The following is a 27,289-nucleotide window of genomic DNA, read 5'->3' as shown; positions in this document are numbered from 1 at the left end:
TGGGGAGCGATCGCACAACCCCACCCCCGACACACCGACCCCGGACACACACACACCGCCCCGCCCCCCCCCCACACACACCCCGGGCCGGCTGGCGGCGGTAGCAGCAGGAGCCGGGTTCGCGGCCATGGGGGGCTGGAGCTGGGGCTGGGGCTGCCCCGTGGCCGCCGAGCACCCGGTGGGTGGATCGGGGGGCTCGGATCGGGGCCGGGCGAGGCGCACGGTCCCAGGACTCGCTGTTCAGCCGCCCGGCGCAGGGCCCGGCAGCCTGGGACCGCTGGAGCCGCCCGGGATCGGGGCCCAGACCCGCGCGGCGCCTCCAGCCCGGGGCTGCGGGGGGGGGGGGGTCGGTGGTTTTCTCACCTCTCGTCCCTCCCCTCCCCGCGGAGCAGGCGCTGCCGGAGTACGCGGCCTGCCAGTCCCGCGCCTTCGTCCAGGGCATCGGGGCCTTTGTCACAGGTAGGGGCGGGCGCGGGGCATCGACCCCCCCCCCCCCCCCGAGCGTCAGCTGGAGCTGCGAGGGGCGCCAGTTCAAAGCCCGGCTGCTCCGTGTGGCAGGACCCCCCCCCCCCCCCCTTGTGCCCGTGCGGCGCTGACCCCGCTGGGCTGTTGGCTCCTCACCCCCTCCAGCCCCACGTGGGGCAGATGCTGAGACTCGGGGCTTATCCCCGGGGCCAGATGACCTCAGGCGCAGGGCTAGTAGGTTCTGGGCCCCCTCCCGGGTTTTGGAGAGGGGGCCAAAAATGAGGGTGCAGGGGCAGAGAGAAGTTGTGGGGGAGTCTGACCGCTCGTCCTGCCTGACCCGGGCGAGAGGCAGCGCGAGGCCTGGAGAGCGAGGAACAGCCCCCCCCATCTGGGCACAGAAGCGGGGGGGGGGGGTCACACAGCCCCAGATGGACATTGAGCAGCACGCTGGCTAAGTAATAAAAACATTGCGCCCAGTGGAATGGTGCACACGGGGCAGTTTGGGGGGATGGGAAATCCTTGGGGGGCTGTTGAGGGGAAGGGCGTGTAGTTGCCCAGGGAGCGGGGTGCCCCCCAGAGCAGGCTGTGGGACCCCAGTCACACTGCTGGGCCTGCCCTGCCCTGGCACTTTGCTCTGCCCTCACTGCTCACAGGGCACGTCCGGCCGCATTACAGCCCCTGTGCTCACTCCCGGGGCGAGGACGCCCCCATCTCGCCTGCTGCACTAGGGGAGTTGGGTCCGTAGCGGGAGCCACCTGACCCCGTCCTGAGCCCGTCGGAGATCCACGTGGGCCCCTGGGGCGTTTGTTTGTTGGGCTGCCAGAGTCTCCTGCGCTCTGTCCAGGAAGGTTTTTTCCTACCGGTGTCACTGCAGCGACACCCCCGCCAGGCCGGGCACGAGAAGGGGGGGCTGATGGCTCACAATGATCGTGAGAGCCGTGCGCTCCCTCTGCCCCTCTGCCGGGGTCAGTCAGCTCGCCCCGCCACTTCCAGGTACCCGAGCGCAGTTGGCAACACTGCTCTAGCCGGGGAGACCCTCTTGCTCGTGGCCACTGAGAGGAAGGAGGCGGCTCCTGCTAGCCCAGGGCCCTAAGCGGCTAGTTACTTCCAGGTGGGCCGAGAGGGGCTCCTGCTCCTGGCAGGCGTCTGTCTCCGTGGGAGGAGGCTGCAGGCTGCCCTGAACGGGGCGTCATGAACCGTGCGGGAAGAAGACAGGCTGCCAAGTGACGCTCACAGCTGGCGAGGGCTGGCAGGGATGCTGCCGGGCCAGAGCCTCCCACATCTTACAGACTGAACCTGTATTTGAGAGCCAGCAGGTGGGGTGCTGAGAGCCCCGATCCAAACTGCGCACCCTGTCTACAAGGGGTGCTGCAGGCCCCACCCCTCCCTGCAGCCATCGTCACACCTGTTCCCAGCCAGGCTTGGAGCCGTTCAGCCTCGCTGCGGCCTGGGCCTGGCGATAGCAAAGCGCTGACTCCTCAGGCCACAGACACAGACGCTGACAGTGAAGTTTGTAAAAGCAACAGTCGTTTTAATCTGGAGCTAAACGAAAGCAGCAGCAGAACTGGCAGGACGCCTGGCCCGGAGCTGCGGTTTCTATAGAGATATTTATAACAACGGGGACTGTTGGGAGAACCTCAGAACACCCCTAAACTCTGCCAGGCAGTTCCATCCAGGGAGGTTCAGCTGTGGCAGGAGAGTCCCACGGGCGTGGCCGGAGGGAGGTGGCTGGCTCTGGGCTGGGAGTGGCTGGGAAGGCCCATTGGATTGAAACGGGTTGTTCTGTAAGTAGCTAAGTGAGGCCCCGCCGGTGACGGCAGAGTTAGTGCTGGGCGGGCAGGTCCCTGCCCCGGGCCGTCCAGCCTGAGGGATGCATCTGGCCGGCACAGACCTGGACGGGCAAAGTGCAGCATCCACCCCTCTTGGTGCTGAACTCACCTGCTCCGGGGCGGGGTGGGGCTGGTCGCCCGTCAGCGGGGCTCCAGTGTGGGACAGATCCCCGGTGGGAGGGGGGTTAGTGCAGACTCTGACCCTGCACCAGCTGATCCTTCCAGCGCGTAAACTTCAAAACTGTCTAATTCTCTTAACTGTAGTAACATGTTCAACGACTGACCTGGGTTTGATCGGCCCAGCGTCCGGGTCAGCCGCCACCCGCCTGGGGCCTCCAGGGCGCTGCCCTTCCACAAAGGCTGCTTTGCCTTTTCGTCTAAAAGCCTCCAGAGAGTTTACACTTTATATCTGAGAGCAGCCAAACACCCCAGTCGCTGTGTGGTCTCCCCGGAATTAGACCCTCTCTGGCCCTGGCTGATCAGGCGGCGGGTTGGATCTCAGCATGCCGCTCCCGGTGTATGTCAACTGGCAGCTCAGAGCCGGTCCCTGTGCTGTGAGGGACTCTGGGAATTTTCTCCCTCACAGGAGGGGGCTGGTTTAGGCTGCTCCCTAAGGTGCCCAGGGCACCCCCTCTTGGGTTACTCTCTGCCCAGGCTCCACCCCCCTTAATCTGAACACCCCAGCAGGAAGAAGTGGCACAAACTGTGACCAGCCCACACACACTGCAAGGTGCTGAGCTGTGCTAGGCATGGGAGCTGCCCGGAGTGTCGGCGCCCGACCTGCACTGCAGCCGAGGGGAGCAGCTTGCTGGGCCCAGGGAGAAAGCCACATGCCAAGGAGCTCAATGGCCAAAGTCTCAGACTTCCTGGGGCCTGGGCTTCGGCCCCTGCCGGTCCATGAACAACCCCACAAAATCCCTGGGGACAGGCCCGGGCGCCGGGCAGGGGAGCTGGAGGGAGACTTGCAGAGAGGCTGCAGGAAGTGACCCTCCAGCCTGCCCCCCATGGATGTGAGTAGAAACCTCCCTCCCTCCAACAGAGCCGGGGCCCATGGAGAAGGGGTCTGGGCTCTCGCTGTCCAGGCTCGGAGGCTGTTCCAGGTGCCCCCAAGGGGCCGCACTAGGGAACCATTTACAGGCGCTTCTCATGCAGCTCCCTGGGTCAGTCCTCTTGGGTCTGCTGCTCCGGCTTCCAGGCGGGAGGGAAGGACAACGGGGCTGGCTTCTCTCAGGTTGCAAACGGCAGCGGGGAGGGAGCGGGCCTCCAGGAAACGCTCCTGTCTGAAGTCTGTAGGATGCTGGGCCAGCGGGGGATCAGCTCCACATCTTTTGGCCTCTCCTGCTCCCGCCCTACGTGGTGCGGGGCCCCTTGCTGGCCCGGAGCAGGCAGAACGCCGTCCCCAGGGCCGTCAGGATCACAGCCACGAAGAGGAGGATGAGGACCACCCAGGAGCTGTAGCTCGTGCCCTTTTGGAAACCTTCCGCCGGGATCATGTTGGTGAGGTTCAGCATGTAGCCCAGGGCCCAGCCGATGGACGTGTCCCCCGCCTGGGAAACAGCAAGACAGAGCAGCTCGTTATATATATAATGGAGATTGTCTATCTCCTAGAACTGGAAGGGACCTTGGAAGGTCATCGAGTCCAGTCCCTGCCTTCACAGCAGGACCAAGCACCATCCCCATGAAGTGCGTCTACCTGCACCGAGCCCCTGCGAGCTGACAGCCTGAGCTCTGGGACCCTCCCACCTCGCAGTGACCTAGAGCCGGGGCTCCAGCCTGAGTCCAAACTTCTACCCTGCAGTGTCGAGGGGCACGTCCCCTAAGTACATTACCCCTTTCCCCTGCAGCAAACACGGTCCGTGGGCCCCTCTCTTAGGGGATATGTGGCCCTGAGGCCTAGTCATAAGCACCTTCCCCTCTATCAGGGTATTTACGGCCCTGAGCCCTAGTCACTAGGGCAGTCTCCCAAAGTCAGAGAGTCCTCACGTTGCGGGGGGAGGGGGGACCCGGGCCCTCCCACTCCACGGGGTCCCAGCCCCGGGTCCTGTTGGCAGTGGCTAACTCCGCTGCCCGCTCGGCGGGGTGCCGACTGGAACAAGCCGAGCTCCCAGCGGACAATCCTCCGCCCTGGGCTCCTTCCTACCACTCGTGGCGCTCTGCTTCCTTCCCGGCGCGCGGCTCCGCGGGCCAGTCCTGGGCCAGCGCCCTCCAGCCTGGCCCTGGCGCTGGGGCCCAGACGGCAGCGGGAGCTGTGCTGGGTGGGTTTGGGCAGGAGCTCCTGCCTGAGCTCCTTCCCCTCTGGGACTGCATGGCCCCGTCTGCAGGGTCGTGGGCGTGGGGCCTGTTCGGCCAGCTGGGCCAAGGGAAGTCCCTGTGGTTTATTGCGGGGCAGCCGTACCCTGTCACACGCAGCTAGGCAGCTCCTGGCCCGAGCTCTGTGAACCCAGCTCGGCTGACAGGCCGGCTGCGGGTGTCTCAGCGCAGTGCAGACGGCAAAGGGACTCTCCTCCCATAACCCTGCCTGTGCCCTCGCCAGCGTGACCCGCTCCTGGCCTCTCTCGCCAGTGGCATCGCTGGTACCTAGCCCTGGCACACCTAGAGATCTGAGAGCAGCCGTGTGGTCCAGCTGGGACCACGGGAGGCAGAAAGGACGCTTGACTCTCAGCAAGCCAGTGGGAACCAAGGTGCCCCCCTGCTTGCTCCATCCACTGCACCCCGCTGCCTTGAGGCAGCTGAACTAAGTCATAGAGGAGGCCAGTGCACAAGCAGGGCCCTGCGCTTGTCTCCTGGCAGTGCCCGGGACCGGTGCTGCTCCTGGACGGGCACCGCCTTGTGCCCGGGTTCCCTGGCGAGGCAGCCTGGTTGCTTCATCCCTGCGCTCTGTTTCCAGAGGAACCAGGCTCAGGGGACCAGCTCCTGGTCTCTTTTACACCAGCGGCAATCCAGAGTAACTCCACGGATCTCAGCAGTGACCTCCTGAATTACAGCAGAGCAACTCCGGTCAGGATCTGGCTCCAGTTCACACTCTGTAGCCTGGAGGTATTTCTCCCTTGGAAAAGACCCTGAGCAGTTCAGTGCGAGGTGGCCTGTTCCTCCCTCCCAAGGGCTAAGGGGTGTTGAACACAAGCACAGCCACACGGGGCCTGACCTTGCTCCATCTTGCCCAGGATTGTCTCCCACAGCATACGCTCTTGTGGGCAAAGACCCACTTTGTCAGATACATGAGACTTGCATCTGACAAAGTGGGTCTTTGCCCACGAAAGCTTATGCTCCAGTAAACCTGTTAGTCCATAAGATGCCACAGCTCTTCCCGCTGTTCTTGCAGAGCTGTGCCCATCCCCAAGGTGTGGGTGTGCCGTGGGTTTAGAGGGTGGCACCGTGAAATTTCCTGACATTTTCAATCCCTTTCCTAACAGTCCTCAACGTGCTGTCAGCCTCTGAGTGCTGCTGCGCGCTGAGCCAAGTTTTCCATTGGCCGTTTCTCCTCTCGGGCATGGTCCCTGGCTCACAGACGTTAACGACCCATCTCACCCAAAAGCAAACGTCCCATCCGCCATCCCGCTCCCTGCCCCGGCAAAAGGCCTTTACTGGAGCTCGTTTCCTGCAGGGACCCTGGCCAGACCCATCCCCGTGGCACCTGCGGCACGGCAGAGCCTGGCTCCCGGCAGCCCCTCTGGGCCAAAGACCCACCTTTTTCTGGAAGGCGATGTTGGGGAACGAATCATTGTTGAAGTGGTAGCCCTTGGTGAGCAGGAGGTCAATGAAGTTGGCGACGGTGCAGTAATCCGGCAGCCTCGTCGTTTGATTTGGGGCTTTCTGCTCCAGCTGCGCACCAGGCAGGGGACAGACAGGAAAGGGATGAGTCCCTGCACTGCCCCGCAGATTTGGTTACCGACCCTGCGCAGGGAGGGGGATCTGGGCCTGGAGGCTGCAGTTACAGGCTCCTCCCACCAGAGGCTGCTGTGGCCCCAGAGTAGGGCAGCAGCTCTGGGCTGGGGCAGGCTATGGGGGGTGCACAGGGGGGCATGCAGGGCTGCTGGGGGATGGGTCACACAGACTGGGGTTCAGAAGGGCTGAGGAGGGCAGAGGCCCAGGAGCTAGTGGGTGACAACACTGAGCTAGGGGCTGGGTGGAAGTGCAGGGCCATGTGGCAACGGGAGGAGTGGGGGGGCTGAGCGGGGGGCAGGGCCATGTGGCAACGGGAGGAGTGGGGGGGCTGAGCGGGGGGCAGGGCCATGTGGCAACGGGAGGAGTGGGGGGTGGCTGAGCGGGGGGCAGGGCCACATGGAGCGGGGGGGCTGCCACTGCTCCCTGACCCAGCACTTCCAGGGGACGGAGCCAGCTGCTGGGCACCACGGCTGCCTGCCTGCCCTGCGGGGGAGCCCCACACTGAGCTCTGGCCCTGGCTGGCAGACAGGCCGGGGCATCGGGCTGGGATCCGGGCTGGGGGCGGACGGGATTCGGTCCATGTCCAGACTGAGGATCTCCAAGGCCTGTCCCAATAAATGTCGGCAGCCCTATTGCAATCCCCGGGGGCTGGAGACACCCTAGCCCAGCCCCGGCAGCCTGAGCCGTGGGACTGGCGAGATCTCACCGGAGCCACAGCCCACGCTGGATCGGCTGCAGGCTCCCGGGGCACAGAAATCCAGGCTGGCTGGCAGATCGGCTGGGGCGCTCACCTCGGCCCAGGGGGAACTGCACACGGCGTCGACAGCAGCGCTCAGGTCCGCTGGCGTGGCCACGCTTCTCTTCATCACCGTCTGCAGAAAATCCACCGTGTAGAAGAAGGCAGAGAAGGCCTGCGGGGAGAAAGCAGCACTCGCTAGTACGGCCTCAGGCCCAGCTGGGACCAGGCAGGCCTCGTCGAGCCAGTGTGGGCTCAGCGGTCGGGCGCATTCGTCTGGCCCCGGGGGGCACTTTTGCTCCAACCACTGCACTGCACTACCCCGGGCACCATTCCCCCTTAGAGCCTCATTCCCAGCTGCAGCCCAGAAGGGCCCCTGGGGCCAAAATGCAGCATTTCAGTGTTGGCACAAGAATAGGAGTAGAGGGATGGGAATCAGGCCTAGCGCACGGTTTGCCTGCACGTTCTGTAGCCTCCTCGCGGACCCTGCCGGCCGCCCGACGTCATCGGGCCATGTTTGCTCTAAGGTCTTGCTTCCTGTTCGCGTCCCAAATGAAGGGCTGTGTTGCAACCTGAGCTGTGTCCTTTAGTAACTTTCTAAAGTGGAGCCCTGGCTGCCACGCTCGGCAGAATTGCTGACCGGGAAGTTCTCTGTCAGCGGTTTGCTGTGAGCGGCGGACGGTGCGCAGCCGAGGGTCAGGGCGGAAGCCCCCACAAATGCCCAGATGGTGAAGAAGTGAGAACGCTGAAGACAAGGAGGAAGTCTCCATTGTGCTCGATGCTAGAATTCAATGAGCAGAACTGGCGAAGTTGGGGACCGGCCGAGAACCCCCCAAGAGAGACACAAACAAGTCAAGGATGGGAAGCCTGACAACAGCCATCACAGGACAGTGGGAAACCCGGAGATCCACCCGCCTAGGACAAATGACTGGAGCAGGACGCTGGAAACCCACAGACTCCAATGGAATTTACACGTAAACCAATGGGGCGGTTTTGCTGTTGGACTCTGGGTTCAGTGCTGCCCGGAGCCTCGCATCAGGATCCACAGAGCCCAGCTGCGCACTCGAGTCTGGCCACAGGATTGACTTCAGCCATGACAGATGGGTAACTGTGCATGTGTACAGACGTCAGCAGAGGGGGGAGTGTGTGGACAGCAGAGAGGCAGGGCCGGCCCACAACATTTTGGTACCTGGGGCAGGGAGCTCAAATGACGCCCCCATCCCCCTCGCTTGGGCCAAAACTTGGAAAGGTCTCGATTCTGCCTCCGTCCTGCTCTACTCCTCTCACGGCTCTGCTCTTCTACCTACGTCTGCACCAGCAGCAGACACCATTTTCTACCCTCTGGGTCCTAGTGGCTGCCTCAGTTCTCCTCACGGTCAGGCCGGCCCTGCAGAGAGGGGGGTGTTGCTTTTCACATTGTATTTGCAGTAAAAGCAACGGTACCAGCCTTCGGTAGAAGTAAAGCTTTCAGTAGAAGCCCTGGAAAAGCTCCCACGTGCCTCTTACAAGCACAGCACGCCCACAGAATTCAGCAGCAGACGGGCTCCAGGGCTCTGGGCTGCCCGGTGGCACCAGTAGGAGACGGGGAAGGCTGCCGGCTGCCCACCACACCTGGAACCTTGGGACACTTACAATGAAGCTTCCCGAAAGGCGGGGCTGGAAAACCCCGTCGAAGGAGCAGCTGGAGAAGTTGCAGCTGGAGAAGTTGAAGAGACTGTCCACGTACGAACGGCACTGCCCCGCATCCCCGGACCCCACCACGCTGATGTTCCGCTGGGGATTGTAGTTCTTTGGATTCTCTTCTGTGCAGGGGGAGTTGTAGACCTCTTGCAGCTGCAAGCTCCTTTGGTAGCCTTTGGGCCAGCAGGGGTTGGTCACCCTGTCTTTGTAACCGTCAGCCTGTTGGACAAGGAAAAGGCACCACATAAGCCTGCCTTGGTCTGCAGTTACCACAGCCAGGAGGCAGTCTGGGGACAGGCAGTGTGGTGTAGCGGGTGGAGCCAAGCACTAGCATTCAGAAACACTGCCCCACGTATCATGGTGAGCCAAGCATGTCGCAGGGCAGGGACAGGCAGCTTAGCCCAGGAGGGGGAGTAACTCCTGACTCGCACAGCCTGTGGCAGCAGCAAAGGGAGACGGGAGCGGGGACCAGGCATCCCTGAGGGTTCAGTTCAAAAGCAGCCAAGGAGTTAAACACACGTGGGCAGGGAACGGGCGCCCGGGTTTGCCTGAGCCCCGCTGGCTCTCCCGGGGCTGCTGCAGGCAGGTCTCAGCCCAGCAGGGATGCTTCGAAAGAGGGTCAAGTCGAGGTTTTGGGTTGTGCGCGGGGGCAAAGGCAGAGAACTCAAAGGGCTGGTAACTGTGCGATTTCTACAAACTTCTGCCCCCAGCCCAGGGCATGAAACCAGAGCTCCCTCCACTCACGCCTGGTGCTGAAATTCCCGGGGTTCAAACCCTGTGGTGGCAGCTCAGACCCCATCCCGGGGGGGGTGGGGGATGGGAGAGCCGCAGGCGTTTCCAGTCGCTCGAGGACGTGGCGCTCCCGTGGGGATGGGAAAGCCCGGCCGGTCGCTGTCGTACACACCTGTTATGGGGCGCCCTAGACGTGTCACTGCAGTGCCCGTAGGGTGCCCCCAGCTGAGCCCCCACTGCCCAGTCGGGAATTCTAGGCCCCTTTGCGTGGGTTGTAACAGGCTGGGCTCACCCCGGTGCCCTGGCTCCCCAGAAACAAGCTGCCCCTCGCCACTGCCTCTCCAGGCTGGGACTGTGGGGGCAGGGGTGACCTGGAGCTGGAGCTGGGGACATGCCCTGGAGGCGGGGGAGGGAGGCGGGAGGAATGCTCCACGCAGAGCTAGGCCTCGGTACCTTCATGAGCTTGGAGAGCACCCTCCTGAGGACCTGGTCCCTGCCGTAGCACAGGTAGCTGTGGGTGTACACCTTGTACGTCTGCCCGTAGAGCCGCAGCGTCACCCCGGCCCCAGTGCCCGTCATCTCCTCCTGGGTCTCAAAGGTGATCTGGGTGGAGGCGCCTCCCAGGTCCATGGCTCCCAAGGTGGGTTTCTGTGGCCGGACCCACTGCCCGACCCAGTCGTACTGCGGGGAGGGGACAAGCGCAGCCAGAGACGTGACACTCGCCCTGCCCGGCTCAGAACCGAACGCCCGCCCGCCCGCTGCCGTCAGAACAACGTGCCCGACGACCCACGCGGGGCCCCGTCCTGCGCCTGCTGCCAGTGCTCTCAGCATCCAGCTGGCAGGGCGCAGGCTGACATGGTGCTGAGCACCCTCCACTCTCACTGACCTCCATGGTGGGAGGGACTCAGCGTCATGCTACCGCAGTGTCCCGGACCTTGCGGAGGAGGGTCCCTGCTGGTGAAGGAGGGGGCTGGTGCATGGTCAATAGCGTGTCTTGGACACACGCTCCCCAAGAGCTCGTCCTGCTGCAGGCTGGGGCCCAGGGTATTCTGCACACCCAGGGACAAGTCCCACGAGCCGTGTAGGGCCACGCAGGCCACCGCCTGACTTGCCCATGCACGTTTGGCTCCCGCCTGCAGGAGCTTCACGCGTGCGAGCAGGGGGAGTTTGCTCCCAGCGGGTTCCTAGCAGCTCCATGCACGGCACCTCCATGGCTGAGCCAACAGCCCAGGCTGCAGCCCTCCCCTGCTCCCTAACGTGGCTCCAGAATGGACGGAGCAGGCTCGGGGCGGGAAGCTGATCCTCGTCATTGCTGCCATGGTGAGGGAGCCCTCAGCATTTCTACCTAGCTCCCTGGACGTGGCCTGTCCTGCCCTGCCCACCTTGACGAAGTTCTCCAGGAGATAGTTAGCCGTGACCCAGCCGAACACCCCCTCGTCTTCCCCGGACAGGATTTTGGCTCCCCGGAAATCAAAGGGGTAGGACTTGAGCGTCGAGGTCACTGCGCTGAGGATGTTGTCCGAGTCATTCTGGTTACTGCAGCTACAGGACACACAAAGCCATGCTTCATTGCAGGAGAAAGGAGGCAAACAGCCGCCAGGGACGTCGGCTCCCCAACCACCCAGCACAGCGCACGGGCAGGAGACGGCTCTGCCCCTCCCTCCGAGGGCAATGGCGAGGCTCACGCATGGCACGGCGGTGGCCCCGAGGGACCCACGGGGGTGCCACTAATGCCAACGTGTGCCAGCGAGGGGGATTGAAGGAAATACCCCTTCAGCAATCCCAGGCTTCCTGAGCCCCTCCCACAATGCAGGTGCCACAGCATGGGTGTACGGGGACTCCACGCAGGGCTGAGCTGGGCACACAACTCAGGGTCTCTACTTTCCACGCAGAGCCGGAGCCAGAAAATCTCATGTCTCCAGCCAGACCACAGCTGGCGCCAGGCACTAGCTCCCCCGCTGCCCACCTCAGACTGGCCCCAGCCTGGGTCTGCCCTGCTCGCCGGCCGGGTCTGAGCCCCTGGGCATTGCTGACTCGGACACCCTGCCAGCCCTGGCCGGAGAAGAGCCTTCCCTTCCCTGCACGGGTCTCGCTAGGGCAGGGACCCTGGGGAAGGGGCGCTGGCTGCTCCGCCAGCTTCCCCTTGCAGCAGGAGAGGCGGCGGGCCGGGGCCAGTCTAGCCTGCTGTCCACGCCACCTGCCCGGCCAAGAAGGCAACAGATCTTCCCCCTGCGGGGCTGGCCCGTATTGGCGCGGGGCGCGCACTGCGCAGGGTCTGAAAAGGATCCCACCTGCCTGGACAGAAGGCCCAGGGGTACGTTTATGATCAGCCCCCGCACCACGGCAGGGCCAGCTTGTAACATTCCGGGTCAGGAAAAATGTCTCCTTGGGCCAGGGATTCCCTCCGTGTCCGGGGGGGCTCCCTGCCCCCTGGGGCCCAGCAGGATGGTGGGTTGCAGACGGTGACAATTCCCATTTCCCAGCCCAGCCCAGGGCTGCACAGCTGGGCGGGGAACCCAAGAGCATCCGGGGACAGGGGTCGATGGCGAAACTCACTTCAGCAGCCGCATGCCAGCTGTGGCTCCCAGGTAGAGAGGGGTGAGCCGATGCCTCTCCCTGGGGACGTCGCTCATGGCCTGCCTGAGACATGGCTCCAGGCTCTTGCCGGCGTCCGAGGGGTTCTTGACGTAGCTGGAGATCCCGCCCCCTGCGAGCGAGATGAAAACGAGCGTCGGTCCATGGATGGCAAGGAAGCGGGAGCCGCGCCGGGCGCCACAAGCGCTGGGCGGGGGAGGGAGCGGCAGGTGCGGAGCAACCATAGCTCTACCCAGAGCAGCTGCCCCCGAGGGATCCTCCCCTCATGCCACAGGGGTGACCCAACCCCCCTGCAGGGATGGCGTGGGGGGAGCCCTGCGTGAAAGGCCTGCAGTGTCACTGGGCGTGGCTCATGCGCTCCCGCCCCTCCCCTTTGGGCTGCTCCTGAACTAGGCAGCTGGGGGCAAGGCTGCTCTTCCCAAGCCTGCGCCCACTCCTGTAGGGAGGGGACCCCGGGGCTCCCCCCACCAGAAGCAGCTGCGGTCCCTTCGGGCCAGTCACAGCCGGCGGGGGGGACGTGGCTGGGTGCGTGCGACTGTGCACACACACCGGAGCACACGAAGGGGAAACCCTCCACCTCACTGGAGTTCCTCTGCCCACCCCGGCCCGGCCGCAGGGCTGGGATTAGCCCGTTCTCGTGGCCCAACAATCCAGCACCCGGCGGAGCCCACAGGTCTCCCTCTTGCTCCCGGAGCCCGGCCCCGCCCGACAGGGGTCACCCAGGCTGGCAATGACCCTGCTGAACGGCGCCGGCGCCCCGGACAAAACGTGTCCCGCCCAGCGGCTCCCCCCCATGCACGGGGCAGCCCCGGCGCAATGCATGCTGGGACAGCGCTGGAGAAAGGAGGCCCCGTTGCCAGGGTTACTGAGCAGGCAGGGACCCCATGGGCCATGCAGGGCGCACGGGGACAAGGGCAGCTGGGTCGTCGCACGGTTCCAGCCTCTAGGCCGTTCCCAGACGGGCCCTGCAGAGCCAGGGCAGCAGCGCGAGCCGCGAGCGGCCCCTACCCTTCACGTCGCACATGCTGTGCTGGCTGACGATCCCCGTGTCGTTCTCCTTGTCCGCAGGCCACTTGTAGACAAACATGGCCGTGTGGGAGGAGCCGGCGTCCAGGACGATGCCGTACTGCGGGCACAGGCAGAGAGAGGGAAAGGCTCAGGCCCGGGGGAGAACAGCCAATGGGCCCCGGGCCCCTCCCTTGGCCAGAGCCACAAGCCCCCACCCCCGCCAAGAGAGACCCCGAGCCCCCGTCCCTCGAGCAGGAGACCCCCTGGCCAGCCGCCGCCCCACCCCCCCGCCCAGAGGAGCCCGCACCAGCCGCTCTTTCCCTCTTCCCCTGACCCAGTCCAGTGGGATTTGCTACTCTGCGGCACCGTCAAAGCGACGCCTTTCCCGGAGCCAGTTAAGTCTTGGCAGGGCAGGGGGCACGGCTGCCGCTGGCCCAGGACTCCTCTGGCCTGGGGCATGGGTGCTGGGGACTGCTCTAGACAGGGGGAGCTGCCGCCGGCCCAGGACTCCTCTGGCCTGGTTAGCGGTGGGGGCATTTGGGGTTCTCCAGAGGGGTGGGGCCGAGCGTGTGGCTCCGGCTGAGGGGACTGGCCAGGCCTTACGAAATCCACCTGATGCTGATTCAACAGTCGACACTGGCAGGTCCCTGCACAGCAACTCAGCTCCCAGCGCTGTCCCCCCAGGCGCCCACCCCGGCAAGGCACTGGGTGGCACTTGCTTGCGGTTGCTGCGCTCTAGGTAAACCCCCTCGGTGAGACGCGTAGAGCTTGCTGCATTCTGGATACAGCACTGTGGGGCAGTGTGGACACTTGAATTGTTTATTGCATTGAGACCGGCCTTGGGAAATGGCCCATAATCCCTCAAGTCGCCTCTGCTCTTTGGAACTCAGCTGTCTGCTCTGCAGGCATGGGCATGCCCCTTTCAGAGCTCCCAGGCTCTGCTGACTTGCTCCGGGACAGAGCGACCAGTCAGAGGCTGGCGTCTGTGTGTGAGTACAAGGGAACTCCAAGAAGCGTCAGGATCAGTTCTGCCTTCCCACGGCACTGCGCTGTGGGTTGCTTACCCACAATGCTTTGTGCTCTCTGTGGACAGGGAGCGAGCCATGTGGCCATGAAATGTCAACAATGGGAGGCAGAAAAAACCATTTGACCAGTTTTCACTTTCGCCAACTTTTGCAGGTCAACAAGCGCTTTTGTCACCAAACCTTCCCTGTGTGGACACAACCTTACTCCCAGGGGGACAATCGCCCCGTCCTGCCTGTCCGGGTCTCAGCACTGCCGTCTGGCTGAGCTCTTCCCTTTGCTCTTCTCTCCCTACCGCTGAGACAGGCACACCCTGCTGGCTGCCCTTCCCCCCGGGGAGCAAAGGGTTACTGCAGGGAAGCAGGACTGGCCTGGCCAGTCAGCACTTCTCACAAAGGGCTCCCTCCTCCGGGCCAAGCCGGCTGCTTGCTGCCCATCTGCAGGGATGGAGAGAGACTGCAGGCTGGGGAGTGCAGGCCTGGAACAAGCGCTCCAAAGAAGGGCAGACTCTCTATTTGCTCTCTGCCCATGAATGGGTTTGCCAGGCTGCCGTAAATAGCTCCACCTCCCTCCCTACTGACCAGAGCCGCTCAGCACCCAAGCAAGCCAGTGCACATGCAGCTTTCTGCTGTCCCGGGGCATCCCCAGCACGCAGCTCGGCTCCCAATTTCAGCCCCATCAGTTTTGTGCTTCAGGCTTTTCTTCCAGCTAGAAACTCCCTCCCGCAAACCACTCGGGGCTTGTCTGCACCGGAAAGTGGCACTGACGGCCCAGGGTCACAGCTCAGCCTGGGCCTGTCATAGGGCAGCTGTGCACAGGGCTGTTCCAGGCTCTTACCTCACCCCGGGATAACCAACAGGCCAAAGCGATTACGGGCCTGGGAACTATCAGCATCAGATGAGCACCAGGAGAAGCTCCCCGGACAGTCGGGTGGGCTCAGGAAGCGCATGAGTGTGACGCAGGTGGGAGGGCTGTCTGCTCTGTGACCCGGGTCCCCCCGCGCTGTGCTGTGATTCCCACTGACTCCCCCACACGTGGATTGGCCCAGGCACCTAGGCCCAGCCTGAGCAGGTAACAAGGCTCTTCCTGGGGAAGAGACAAAGGGAGGGAGGCAGAGGCAGCCACCTGGCTGGGGGGCAGGGCCTGGGAGCTGGGCAGTGTTTGGCTGGGATGAAATGGAGAGAACAGACTAAGCTGAGTACGGAGGGGTCAGGGGCCTGTCCACCCCTACCCCAAGGGACTGCCAGCCCGACTCCTTATGTCCACATTCTGTCTGTGCTGTATCCTGGGGACACAATGAACCAGCTCTATTCTACTGGCTGGCGGAGTCTCACCTGGCTGCAGACAGGGTGCAGGATGTGGAGGGGGGGCGGTGTCCCCAACGCGCCATCAGTGAGCCCCGCATGTGACTCATGCCATTTAGAAGAAGGCGGTCCAGCGGAACTCCCAGCCACTGGACCATCTTGGATCTGGAATCATCGCAAACGCTTCCCCAGGAGCCGCCTCTCAGTCGCCAGGCGACCGCTTTCCCAAGGCATGTGGAGGGAGACTCAGGGCAGGGTGCTCCCCGGGAGACTTGCCCTGCTGAACCCTTAGGGCAGCGGTTCTCAGTGTGGTCTGTGACCATCTTGCAGGTGGGCGGCAGGCTTGGGGCTCGCCCTCCCGCAGCAGGGAATCTGTGCTGGTGCTCTGGTCCAGTGTTTCTCAACCAGTGGGACGAGTCCCCTTAGGGGTTGTGACGGCGCGTTGGGGTCCCCCATCTCCTGCACCCCGAAATGGCACAAACAGACTGCACCAGCCGGTGGAATAGAGGAAGTTTATTGTCTCTCCAGGATACAGCACAGCACAGATGTAATCTGGTCCCAGAGCTGGGCTAGGATGCCTCAGGCCCCCTTGAGATGGGGGAGACTGGGCCCCTAAACTCCAGCCCCTTTCCCTCCATGCTCTCAGACAGCAACTAACTCACTCTCTTCCAGCCCTGCCCCCCAGCCAGGGCAGCATTCCACCTTCCTTTGTTCCTCTCCATGGGGGGTGTCTGGCCATACTGGTTTGCATAGTGACTTATCCTGTTTTGCTGGGTCATGGTACCCACGGCAGCCAGTGGGGGTTACCCCAGAGCCAGCAGCATAGAAACCAGCCAGGTACCCCCACTACGTCACAGGGGTACTCAAGAGAAGTCTGGGGTGCGTCAACACAACTGACATGTGGAGAAAACTGAATTTTTGTTGTAAGTTTTCCAGCGCTTTATTATTATTGTACTTTTTACATCCAAACGTTTCATCGCTCGCCTGGCTCTGATTAAGTTGTTTAAACAAATGTGTTGCAATGGTAGAAAAATGTTCTGTGTCTGAAAACTGTAGGTACTGGGGTACTTCTGATTTCATTTTTTTAAAGGGGTACTTTAGAAAAAAAGGTTGAGAAAGACTGCCCTAGCCCCATGCCCCTGCCTCCACCCCACCCTCCTACCTGCAGGGTTAGAGCACCAGTTTTCCAGCTGGGGAAACAGCCATGCAGAAAACCACTCACCTGGAGGCTTTCCCCACTGCTCCCATTGGCCAGAATCACAGCCAATGGGAGCAGCATGGGGCGGTTCCTGGGGCACAGAACCAGGTAAGCGCCCCCATTCCCCTTATATCCAGACTCTGTATCCTCATCCCCCATCACACACCCCCTCCCGCTGAGACCCTGCATCCCCACCCTGCTCCTGAACCATCCTTCCCTCCCTCCGAGACCCCACACCTCAGTCCACACTAGCCCCCTGCCTCCCAGCCAGACCCCCTCCGGCACCCATTTTGTCATCATGGCTGGTTGGCTGGTGGTCTGCGGAAAGGTCTGCATTGAGCAGGCTGGGCAGCAGGCCAAAACGTTTGAGAACCGCTGCCCTAAGGGCTGGCCAGTCCCACCCATAACATACACGGGAGCGAGGGTCCATTGGTAGCGCCCTGGCTAAATGGGGCTAGACGGCTACAGCGTTATCAATAGCCACTCCAGAAGCTGTGCACTGCACAGATGCACACACAGGATGGCGGCGCAGGGATCTGTCAGTGGACACCAATTCATAGTAACACGCATCCTCGTTCACAGGGCCAGCTTTAGAAAGTGCGGGGCCCAATTCAAACAATTTTGACGGGGCCCCCACAGCAATTTTGGTTGAGCAAAAAAAAAAAACCAGCACAAAAAATCCCCCGCCAACGCCAACACACACACACACACACACACACACACACACACACACACACACACACACCCTCTCATGGCACAGGACAACCCTGCACTAAACTCACACCTCCTGTGGCACAGGCAGCCGACACACTCCTCCGGAGCCGGCAGGGGCAGCAGATTTGTATAATTTTTGGTGGTGTCCCATTAGCCACACCCCCTGGCTCCCGTTAACCAGGCCTCTGGAGGTAACTCGCTTGGGGCAAGATGGACACGTGACCAGAAGTAAAAGATGTCATGTGACTCCCCCCCCCCCCCCAAGGACTTTTCCCACCATCCTCCTACCAACAGGGATTCGTTTGGCCTCCACCAAACCCCCCTCCTGCAACTATCCTGCAATTGCATTAACCCCAATGTGTGTGACATTAACTCGGGGGCAGAGAGCTGGGGGAAGGGTTCCCTCTAAGGCTCTGTCTACACTTGCAGCTTCTTGCGTAAGTACAGCCGTTCTTGCGCAACAACCCACAGAGCAGCCACACTGCCCGCCTGCTCTTGTGCAAGGACATTTACAGTACGGCGTGGTAAGAGAGAGCGTCTTGCGCAAGAGCTACGCTCTTTTCTAACAGGTGTGAGCTCACTTGCACAAGAGGGCAGTGTGGATGCTTGGCGGGGATTTCTTGCACAAGAAACCCCTATGGCTAAAATGGCCCTCGGAACTTTCTTGCTCAAGAGAGCATCCACACCGCCATGGATGCTCTTGCGCAAAAGCACAGCTCGCACATGGCAGTGTGGATGTGTTCTTGCACAAGATTTCTTGCACAAGAACCCTTGCACAAGATGTTCTTGTGCAAGAAGCTGCAAGTGTAGACATAGCCTAAGAGTTTCCTCTCATGAGCAGAATGGATTTTGTGTTGTGCACCAGTACTGAGTTCATGTGGCTTGTTTGGATGTGCCACTGTGGCACCCAAGTTACTAATAAATATTTTATAAACCTTTACCTTTCCCTCTGCTGCCCTTTCTCCTCCCCTTGCTCCATCAGCTCCCCTGGTGCCTGCTGCCCCCCAGCCCCTCACCCTCCTCTGCTGTCCTGACTCCTGCCCTTCTCACTGTCCTCAGCCCTCCTGCAACCTGCCCCCCCTCCACCAGCCCTTCTCTCCCCCCTGTGCCCACTCCTCCAGTAGCCCCACTCTGATCACGTGAACTACCCCTCCTCATCCCCTCTCCTAACACCTCCTTCTACACACCTGCCCTGCCTCTCTCCTCTGGTGCTGGTCCCTCCCCTGCAAGTGTCTGCCCTTCTGCTTCACCCCCAGAATCTCCTGGCACCTGCACCTTCCCTTAGCCCTGCAGCCTCCTGGTGCCTCCCCCTTCCCTCAGTGCCTCTGCCCCCTTTGCCCTCTTTTTCCCTGATGCCCACCCCCCTCACCACTCTCTGCCCCATTCCCCTCCTGCCCCTCTGTGCCCTCACACATGACTTGCTCCGTCCCCACCATTCTCATGCCCACTCCTTCTTTCAAGACTTCTCCCTGAATCGTCCCCTCCCCCCTCTAGCCCCCAATGCCCTTCCCCTCTCTTCTCCTCTCCCAGCATTACCCTGTCCCCCCTCCCACTGACACCTCCCCTCCTGCTCTTTTCCGCATGGTCTGCACTTGGTGCCCTGGCATGTCTCTCCTCCACCCTGTCTCTTGGTGCCTTCCTCTTTCTTCCCCCACCCCTTCTGCACAAGCCCCTCCCCCTCCCATACCTCCTCCTCCACACAAGCCCCTTCCTCTCCCACTCCCTCCCCCTAGTATTCCCCCTCCCCTACCTTCTGCAGCTCCCCATGCTCCATCAAAGCCACTGGGAGATTAGACAGACTTCCTAGGCCTGCCCTAGAGCCCACCCCGCTTCCATTCCAATAAGTGTGGGGCACTCGAGGGATTGCTTTCCTTGGGCACAAGGCAGCCAGCAGCCGAGGATCTGACCTGGGCCAGGATCTCGTCACCTGGGGCTTTGCTGCCTTACAAGAAAACCTGACTCTGGGTATTTTACAGGAACAATGCTCAGCGCTCATCAGATGACCACAAAACCCCAGCGCGCTGACACAGGATGTGGAGGGGGGAGGGGAGAAAGGGCGTAGAGCTGGGTGACACAGCTGGGTGACATTTTTCAACCAAAACATTTTTTGGCTGGGGGCGGGGGGAGCAGGTTCCACAATACTGACACATCCATGAATTCCCGTCAATTTCACCAAATAACTTGGGGTGGGGGCACAGCCTTTTGAAAGAACTGGTTGCAGTCTAGATGCTTTTTGCCGTCTGGACGTGGCCTCACACTGACACTTCTTTCCACACCAGATGAAGTGGCGTGTTAACCGGATTTCTTTCCCCAACTTTTCAGCATTGCCAGCACTAAGGAGGTTCAATTGAGGTGACTCGACTCATTGAGCGTTTCAAAGGAGGAATGGGAACTCCCTGCAGCCCAGGCCAGGGGGCGTCCTGCTGACTCTGGGCTGCAAGCGGCCTGCCTGCTTTGAAACGTGCAAGAGTCCCAGCCGGGGACTCCCCAGCTGATCCCCCGTTCTGCTGAAATGCCCCAAGGAGCCGGGATCAGCTGGGGAGTCCCCGGTTGACTCTGGGCTCCACGATTTGAAACCGAGGCACCAACTAATCCCTGGCTCAGCTGTCAGCGCTGCCGCTTTGCAATACCCCTTCTCCTCCCCCCCCGCTTTGCAATACCCCTTCTCCTCCCCCCCCCGCTTTGCAATACCCCTTCTCTTCCCCCCCCGCTTTGCAATACCCCTTCTCCTCCCCCCCGCTTTGCAATACCCCTTCTCCTCCCCCCCCCGCTTTGCAATACCCCTTCTCCTCCCCCCCCCGCTTTGCAATACCCCTTCTCCTCCCCCCCGCTTTGCAATACCCCTTCTCCTCCCCCCCCACTTTGCAATACCCCTTCTCCTCCCCCCCCCTTTGCAATACCCCTTCTCCTCCCCCCCCGCTTTGCAATACCCCTTCTCCTCCCCCCACTTTGCAATACCCCTTCTCTTCTCCCCCCGCTTTGCAATACCCCTTCTCCTCCCCCCTCCACTTTGCAACACCCCTTCTCCTCCCCCCCGCTTTGCAATACCCCTTCTCCTCCCCCCCGCTTTGCAATACCCCTTCTCCTCCCCCCCCGCTTTGCAACACCCCTTCTCCTCCCCCCCGCTTTGCAATACCCCTTCTCCTCCCCCCCCCGCTTAGCAATACCCCTTCTCCTCCCCCCCCGCTTTGCTGTCTCTCTCTGTCTCCCCTCCCCCACCCCCGCGGCCTGTGTCACTCCGGGCAGTGGCAGCTGGAGGCGTTTCGGTTCCACGCTGAGGGCCACACACGTGCGGACGAGCCCCCGGCTCCGAGGCTGGACCCAGCCCCCCCCGGGCACACAGCGATGGGCACCGAAGGCAGGTGGGCAGGGAGAGCGACCTCTCCCACCACGGCACTGCTGGGGTGGGCTGCAGCCATCCACACTGCACCGGCTCTGCCTCTGCCGGGCCCTGCCCCCGCCCCACACCCCCACCCGCCCGCCCGCCCCTCTGCCTCGACGGCTCCGTCGGCTGGAGCGGGGAAGCCTCACTCCGCCAGCGGGGCTCCCAGGGCAGAGCGCAAACCCAGTGGGCTCCCGGCTCAGCCCTGACCTCGTTCTGCTTCAATGAGCTGCTTCCTGCCAATGGCCCCTTTATTCCCTGCCCGGTCAGTGGGCCCAGCTCCAAGGCCGGCGCCTGGAGCATCCGCTCGAGCGTTTCCCTCCCCGCCCCATCACGCCCGCCCCTTGCCGATCCTCACCCCGATTCCCTGCCACCTGGCTCTGCACCACTCTGACTGCGGTGCCCCTATGCTGCCAACGCATCAGCGACGTCCCCACCCACACCCCGCACTGAGAGGCCAGGCAAGGCGAGCCCCCCTGCCCCCACCAGGCAAAGCGAGCCCCCCCGCCCCCACCAGGCAAAGCGAGCCCCCCCGCCCCCCGCCAGGCAAGGCGAGCCCCCCTCCGCCCCCCGCCAGGCAAGGCGACAAGCTGCTAAGTCATTCGATGCCCATCTACGTTCCAAGCAGTTCCCTTCTTACAACCTTGGCGACCACCCTACGCTCCCAAGAGGCAGCCCCGGCACAGACCCAAGCCTCCGCCTTGCTACTGGCCCCTTGTCAGTGGAGGGCATTGTCACTTACACCACTCTGTTCTCAGAGAGCAGCCGTGCCACCCCTACACAAGGGGAAACTGAGGCACAGAGCGAGGATGTGACTCTATCCAAGGTCACATGCTGGCAGCAGAGAGATGTCCTGCCTCCCAGGGCTGTATTGTAACTACTAGACTGCGCTGCCACCCGCAAACGTACGCTGAGGGAATGAGGTGTAACAGTTCATTCAAACTAAGGACTTAGTTCAAATTAACTTTTAAGTGCTGCGTGTAGCCGGGGCAGTTAGCTCGGACTAGGGGGATTTTAAAATGGCGCCGGACAGGAATATGTAAATAAAGCCCGGGATATTTAAATCCCAGGCTTCATTTACAAGTTCGAATGCCTCCCTTAGCCTCCCTAGTTCGAACTAGGGGGCCAGTGTAGACAGGGCCTTAGATACTTGAAAACTGCTCCCATGTCCCCTCTCAGTCTTCCTAGAAACAGCAGCGCAGGCCTGGCATCGTGGGGTGCGGCAGCAGGGGCCCAGCTCAGCTGTGCCAAGTACAAACCTGCCTGGACCCGGGAGGGGGACGTACGGGCCGGCAATGCACCCGCAGCTTCACGGCTATTTCTACTCCAGCCAAGGCGAGACGCACCCCAGCCTGGGACCCATCCTCTAGCCACGGAGAGTTTGTCACCAGTCCCGCCCAGCCCTCAGGTCCCACACCCGCCTGCTCCGGCACAGCCCAACCTCTGGACTCGGAGTCTGGTCTTCTGAAGCCCTGCTCCTGCCACCACGCGGGACAGAAAGTGGGGCCCTTCCTAGCGCCCGCCTGGCCGGGCAGCAAGGCGCTATCTGTGGACTGACCCCGCGCTCCCCAGGCACGCCAATGCCCTTTGGCTTTGAGAGGTGCACAGGGAAGTGGGAGCAGGTCTGATTCCCCGCCCCGTCCCCCATGACGGCGCGTCGGGGTCCCCCTGATCCTGCAGCCCTGGAGCAGCAAGGACAGACTCCGCCAGCCGGTAGGGGGGGGGGGGGGTTATTGCTTCTCCGGGACACAGCCCGGCACAGACGTTCCGCTGAATTTTGTCGGGCTTTGAACTGTTCCGGGGGGGGCGGGGGGGTAAATTTCTCTGCAATGAAAAAACCCGCCCCACGTTTCGTGGCCAGGGCTGCTCCCCCAGGTCCCGCCGCCTTTAGCGCCGCAGCGGGCGCTCAACTTCCTCCAGAGCCAGCGAGCCCCCGGAGCGGCTCCTAGCGCGGGGCTCTGTGCGTGGACTGAGAAACGAAAAGTCTCGCAGCCACGCGGGGGAACTCGCCGGGCTCCGAGCGGAGCCGCCGAGGTCTCTCGGCTCCCGTGCGCTGGGCATCCCTCCCGCGCGGCCCCGCTCACCTTGAAGTGCGACGGGTCCCGCAGGTTCTTGGTGCGCAGGCAGAGCAGCAGGATGCCCAAGAGGCCGAGGAGGCAGAGCAGCAGCAGCGCCGCGATCACCTTCCTGGCCATGGTGCCGGGGCCGCGTCGCGCCGGGGCTGCCGCCTCCTTTCTGGCGCGCTACCCGGGGCTGAGACTGGAGCGGAGCCCTGAGATTGCGGGAGGGGGCGCAGGTGAGAGGCCCATGGCTCCTCCCCGGCTCGGGGCTGTGGCCTCACCGGGCAGCGCGCACTCTTTGCGCTGCACCTCGGGGCCCGGGGCTGCGCCTTGCTGTGCGCGCCTTTGCGCTTTGCGCTGCGCCCCCTTCTGGGCTTTGCGCGCAGCCACCCTTGGCTACCTCGCCCCTGCAGGCCTGAGCCCACCAGCGCAGTGGGGCAACCGGGCGCTGGCCGCAGCTCTAGCCCCAGTTGCAGGCACCTAGTCGTGCCAGACCGCCTGGGGCGCACCGCTGTGCCGGAGACCACAAGGCGCAGGGGCTGGTGCGCACAAGCGGCAGCGCTTAGAGCTGGGGCTTGGAGCCCAATTCCTAGGGTGAGCCAAGGTCCCTTTTTAAAGGGCCAGTCCCGTATTTAACCCTCCTGCAGGTGTCCCACTTAATGGGCAAGTTGTCCCCTATTTTCTGTCTCCCTTCCCATCAGCACGGATGGGTCCTACTGCCAGCTGGCCCCTAGCTCCCCAGCTGCAGCCAACCTGCCGTGAGTGCGAGGAGTCGCTGGCTGACAGTGGGGGTTAGTGTGCAAGGCCGATGATCTGGCAAAGCTGCTGTGTATGGGGCAAGGACCCCCGTCCCCCAGTGGCTCCTCAGGGCAGTCCCTGAGCAGGCTCACTCACCCCTGCCCTGTTGCCTGTGGCTGTGACTGTAGGCAACAGGGATCAGAGTAACTGTCACATTGCAACTAGGTATGCAAGCGAGTAGTCGACTACTCCACCGCCCCCTACGTATATGCTTATTGGGTAGTCCAGTGGAGTACTTGGCTACTCACTCCCCCCGCCCCCCTTGCTGCCTTTGTATGAGATTCAGCAAGGTGGGGGGAGGACAGGAACCACTGATGGGGGAGACAGTTGCCCCCCAGTGTTACCTGCACACATTTCTCTATCCTTTCCAAATTTCAGGGGGACACACCTTTTCCCTATTGCTTAAGGTGCACCCGTTAATTTACACACCCCCCTTCCCCAATTCCTAGGGCTCAGAGCGGAACTTCCTGCAGGTTTGCAGGGTCTTTTGCCACTGAAGGAGCCTCACACAGTAATATCCTGATCCTCTATTGATTGACAATTCTCAAGCAAGCAGAATACACATGCCAAGCACACGGTGTCACGCTCACCAACCCTGGTACAGGCAGACTTCCCCTGCTGGCCAGGCAAGACAGTCTCTCTGGGTCCTAGCTGCTGCACAATCGTGCAGAGGAGACCTGGCAGCTCTGGTCTTGTGTCTTGGAGGTGAGTTCTTCTTCCAGGTCTTCCCTCCTTCTTGGGGTTCCTTATTTCCTTTCCTTCTTGGACCCCAGTTTATATAGTGAAACTTGAGTCCTGTGTAGCTAGACTGTAACCAATTAGTTTAGCATAATTTTACAGACCAATCATAACATACTGTAACAGAATCACCTAACCAATCAGCTCCCACCACCTTAGTTGAATTACACCTAGCAGAACGAATGCTCCAGCAGACAGAAACAGTTACACACCAGACAGAGATCGCAAGGCAAACAATAGGAATGTGAGGACAATGGTGATAGAATGAGGATTCCACAACCTCAGCTATGGATAAGCAGTTTCTTGCCCAGAGATAAGTTTTCTCTGCCCATCTTGAGATCAGTTTCTTTATCTGGGGACAGTGGGGGCCATTAGGACAGGACCCTTCTCACCGCCCGGTGTGACTCTATCGTAATGCACTTTAGGTGGAACGTGGGTCTGTGACTCCAGCTCTCCACCTTACGGCTGCTGCTCGTCAGTCTGGCCACAGAGGAAGGCTTTATGCCTAACAATATGGCTGCAGAAAAACCATATTGTTACACCAGCACCATCTCCATGGTACCCCCTCCGCCTCTCCCTGATAGAGGCAGCAGTAGAGGGAGAGAGGAGGCAGCTCCAGCAGCAGCCCCTGTCCACAGCCAGACCCAACTGTCATGAACAGGGGCTGCTTTCCGGCTTGCACCGGTCCGGGACGCTGCTCCTCTTATTGCATTTCAAATGCAGAGCTGCAGTGTGCATGGCGCAGCCAGGACTGCTCAGAGCTACCCCACTGAGCGGCGCTTATCGACTAATCGTGCAGTTGATACAAATTGCGGTAGGACAGCACCAGTCAGAAGGGTAAGAGAGCAGGGGACTAAGGCTGGGGAAAGCTGACGGGTGCAGAGGGGCACATGGATCGGCCAGAGACATCCCTCGGGGGAGGGCCAATGAATGGAGATTGTGTCCTGGTGAGGAGGAGAGGATGGAAGATGCTAAAATACAGGTAAGAGCTGATGAGAAACAGTGAGATAAAAGTCCCATCCAATCCCAGCAGGGAATGGCGGACAAGCCCCCAGAGATGGCCCAGGGCATTAGCAGAAGGCCTAGTGCCCCAGCCCTCCGTACTCCCTGGCTCCCAGCCCTGTCACTCGGGGGAGGGGACTTGGGGGAAGAGCGGAGATTGCACCCCCCCTTCAGTGGCAGCAGGAAGTGGAGTGATGCGACTGGGAGCCAGGGGATCAGGGTGGACTGATGCTGGGTTACTCTGCTTCCTGTCTCTACCGCCAGTGGGGGGGACCCCTGTTGCTGGCACCAGCCCCCCCACTAGTGCCCTGGGCTGCATCGCTCGGGGGAGAGGGGAGAGCAGGGAAGGGGAGGAGCAGATTGTGGCAGGTGCTTGGGGAAAGAGGTGGAGGGGGGAAGGGCAACACTAGAGTTCCCCCCCCCCCCCCGTGTCCCTCTGCAGCAATCCCCACTGTCCATAGGTAATAAGCAGGAAGAACTGGGAGTTATAATAAAGAAATACAGCTATGGCATCGTGGGCATCCCGGAGACTTGGTGGGATAATACACGATTGGAATATTGGTATAGAAGGGTACAGCTTACTCAGGAAGCACAGGCGGGGAAAAAAGGGAGGAGGTGTTGCCTTATATATTAAAAATGAACACACTTGGACGGAGGTGGAGATGGACGTAGGAGACGGACGTGTTGAGAGTCTCTGGGTTAGGTTAAAAGGGGTAAAAATAGAAAGGGTGATGTCATGCTAGGGGTCTACTACAGGCCACCTACCCAGGCAGAAGAGGTGGATGAGGCTTTTTTTAAACAACTAACAAAATCATCCAAAGCGCAGGATTTGGTGGTGATGGGGGACTTCAACTATCCAGATACATGTTGGGAAACTAACACAGCGGGGCACAGACTATCCAATAAGTTCTTGGACTGCATTGGAGACAACTTTTTATTTCAGAAGGTTAACAAAGCTACTGGGGGGAGGCTGCTCTAGATTTGATTTTAACAAATAGGAAGGAACGGGTTGAGAATTTGAAAGTGGAAGGCAGCTTGGGTGAAAGTGATCATGAAATCATAGAGTTCATGATTCCAAGGAATGGTAGAAGTGAGAACAGCAAATTAGAGACAATGGATTTCAGGAAGGCAGATTTTGGTAAGCTCAGAGAGCTGGTAGGTAAGGTCCCATGGGAGGCAAGACCGAGGGGAAAAACAACTGAAGAGAGTTGGCAGTTTTTCAAAGGGACATTGTTAAGGGCCCAAAAGTAAGCTATTCCGCTGTGTAGGAAAGATAGAAAATATGGCAAAAGACCAGCTTGGATCAACCAGGAGATCTTGCATGATCTAAAAATAAAAAGGAGTCCTATAAAAATGGAAAATAGGACAAATTACAAAGGATGAATATAGGCAAACACCACAGGAATGCAGGGGCAAGATTAGAAAGGCAAAGGCACAAAACAAGCTCAAACTGGCTACAGGCATAAAGGGAAACAAGAAGACATTCTATAAACATATTAGAAGCCAGAGGAAGACTAAGGACAGGGTAGGCCCACTGGTCAGCGAGGAGGGAGAAACAGTAACGTGAAGTTTGGAAATGGCAGAGATGCTTAATGACTTCTTTGTTTCGGTCTTCACCGAGAAGTCTGATGAAGGAATGCCTGACATAGCGAATGCTAGTGGGAAGGGGGGAGGTTTAGAAGATTAAATAAAAAAAAGAACAAGTTAAAAATCACTTGGAAAACTTAGATGTCTGCAAGTCCCCAGGGCCTGATGAAATGCATCCTAGAATACATAAGGAGCTGATAGAGGAGGTATCTGAGCCTCTAGCTATCATCTTTGGCAAATCGTGGGAGACAGGAGAGATTCCAGAGAGCTGGAAAAGGGAAAATATAGTACCTGTCTATAAAAAGGGAAATAAGAACAACCCAGGAAACTACAGACCAGTCAGTTTCACTTCTGTGCCAGAAAAGATAATGGAGCAAGTAATTAAGGAAATCATCTGTAAACACTTGGAAAGTGGCAAGGTGATAGGGAACAGCCAGCATGGATTTGTAAAGAACAAATCATGTCAAACCAATCTGATAGCTTTCTTTGATAGGATAATGAGTCTTGTGGCTAAGGGAGAAGCGGTGGATGTGGTATACCTGCACTTTAGGAA

At 60.8% G+C, this 27,289-nt stretch overlaps 1 protein-coding gene across 1 annotated transcript; it reads right to left on the bottom strand.

Annotated features, from left to right (window-relative positions):
- Window positions 1-1,970: 1,970 nt before the first annotated feature.
- LOC102446323 (ectonucleoside triphosphate diphosphohydrolase 2) lies at window positions 1,971-22,955 on the bottom strand. Its single transcript, XM_075905138.2, has 9 exons — window positions 22,636-22,955; window positions 12,931-13,048; window positions 11,884-12,034; window positions 10,710-10,869; window positions 9,781-10,008; window positions 8,548-8,814; window positions 6,971-7,090; window positions 5,982-6,116; window positions 1,971-3,841 (listed from the first exon to the last, which is right to left on the bottom strand). Exons 1-9 carry the CDS (start codon window positions 22,744-22,746, stop codon window positions 3,644-3,646), a joined length of 1,488 nt encoding a protein of 495 aa, XP_075761253.2. The 5' UTR covers window positions 22,747-22,955; the 3' UTR covers window positions 1,971-3,643.
- Window positions 22,956-27,289: the final 4,334 nt, after the last annotated feature.

This window comes from Pelodiscus sinensis, chromosome 23, assembly GCF_052426305.1.
Source record: "Pelodiscus sinensis isolate ZL-2025 chromosome 23, ASM5242630v1, whole genome shotgun sequence".
Taxonomy (NCBI): domain Eukaryota; kingdom Metazoa; phylum Chordata; order Testudines; family Trionychidae; genus Pelodiscus; species Pelodiscus sinensis.
Note: the sequence above shows the minus strand (reverse complement) of the source record. Positions and strands in the feature narration are given on the sequence as shown.

What these genes read in the sequence shown, in the direction of transcription:
- LOC102446323 (XM_075905138.2), bottom strand. Translation starts at nt 22,746, where the DNA reads ATGGCCAGGAAGGTGATCGCGGCGCTGCTGCTGCTCTGCCTCCTCGGC. An exon ending in GCCTTTCGGGAAGCTTCATT is followed by an intron (nt 7,091 to 8,547) that starts GTAAGTGTCCCA and finishes TTCTCCCCGCAG; the next exon opens with GCCTTCTCTGCCTTCTTCTA. An exon ending in GCAGTTCCCCCTGGGCCGAG is followed by an intron (nt 6,117 to 6,970) that starts GTGAGCGCCCCA and finishes CCTGGTGCGCAG; the next exon opens with CTGGAGCAGAAAGCCCCAAA.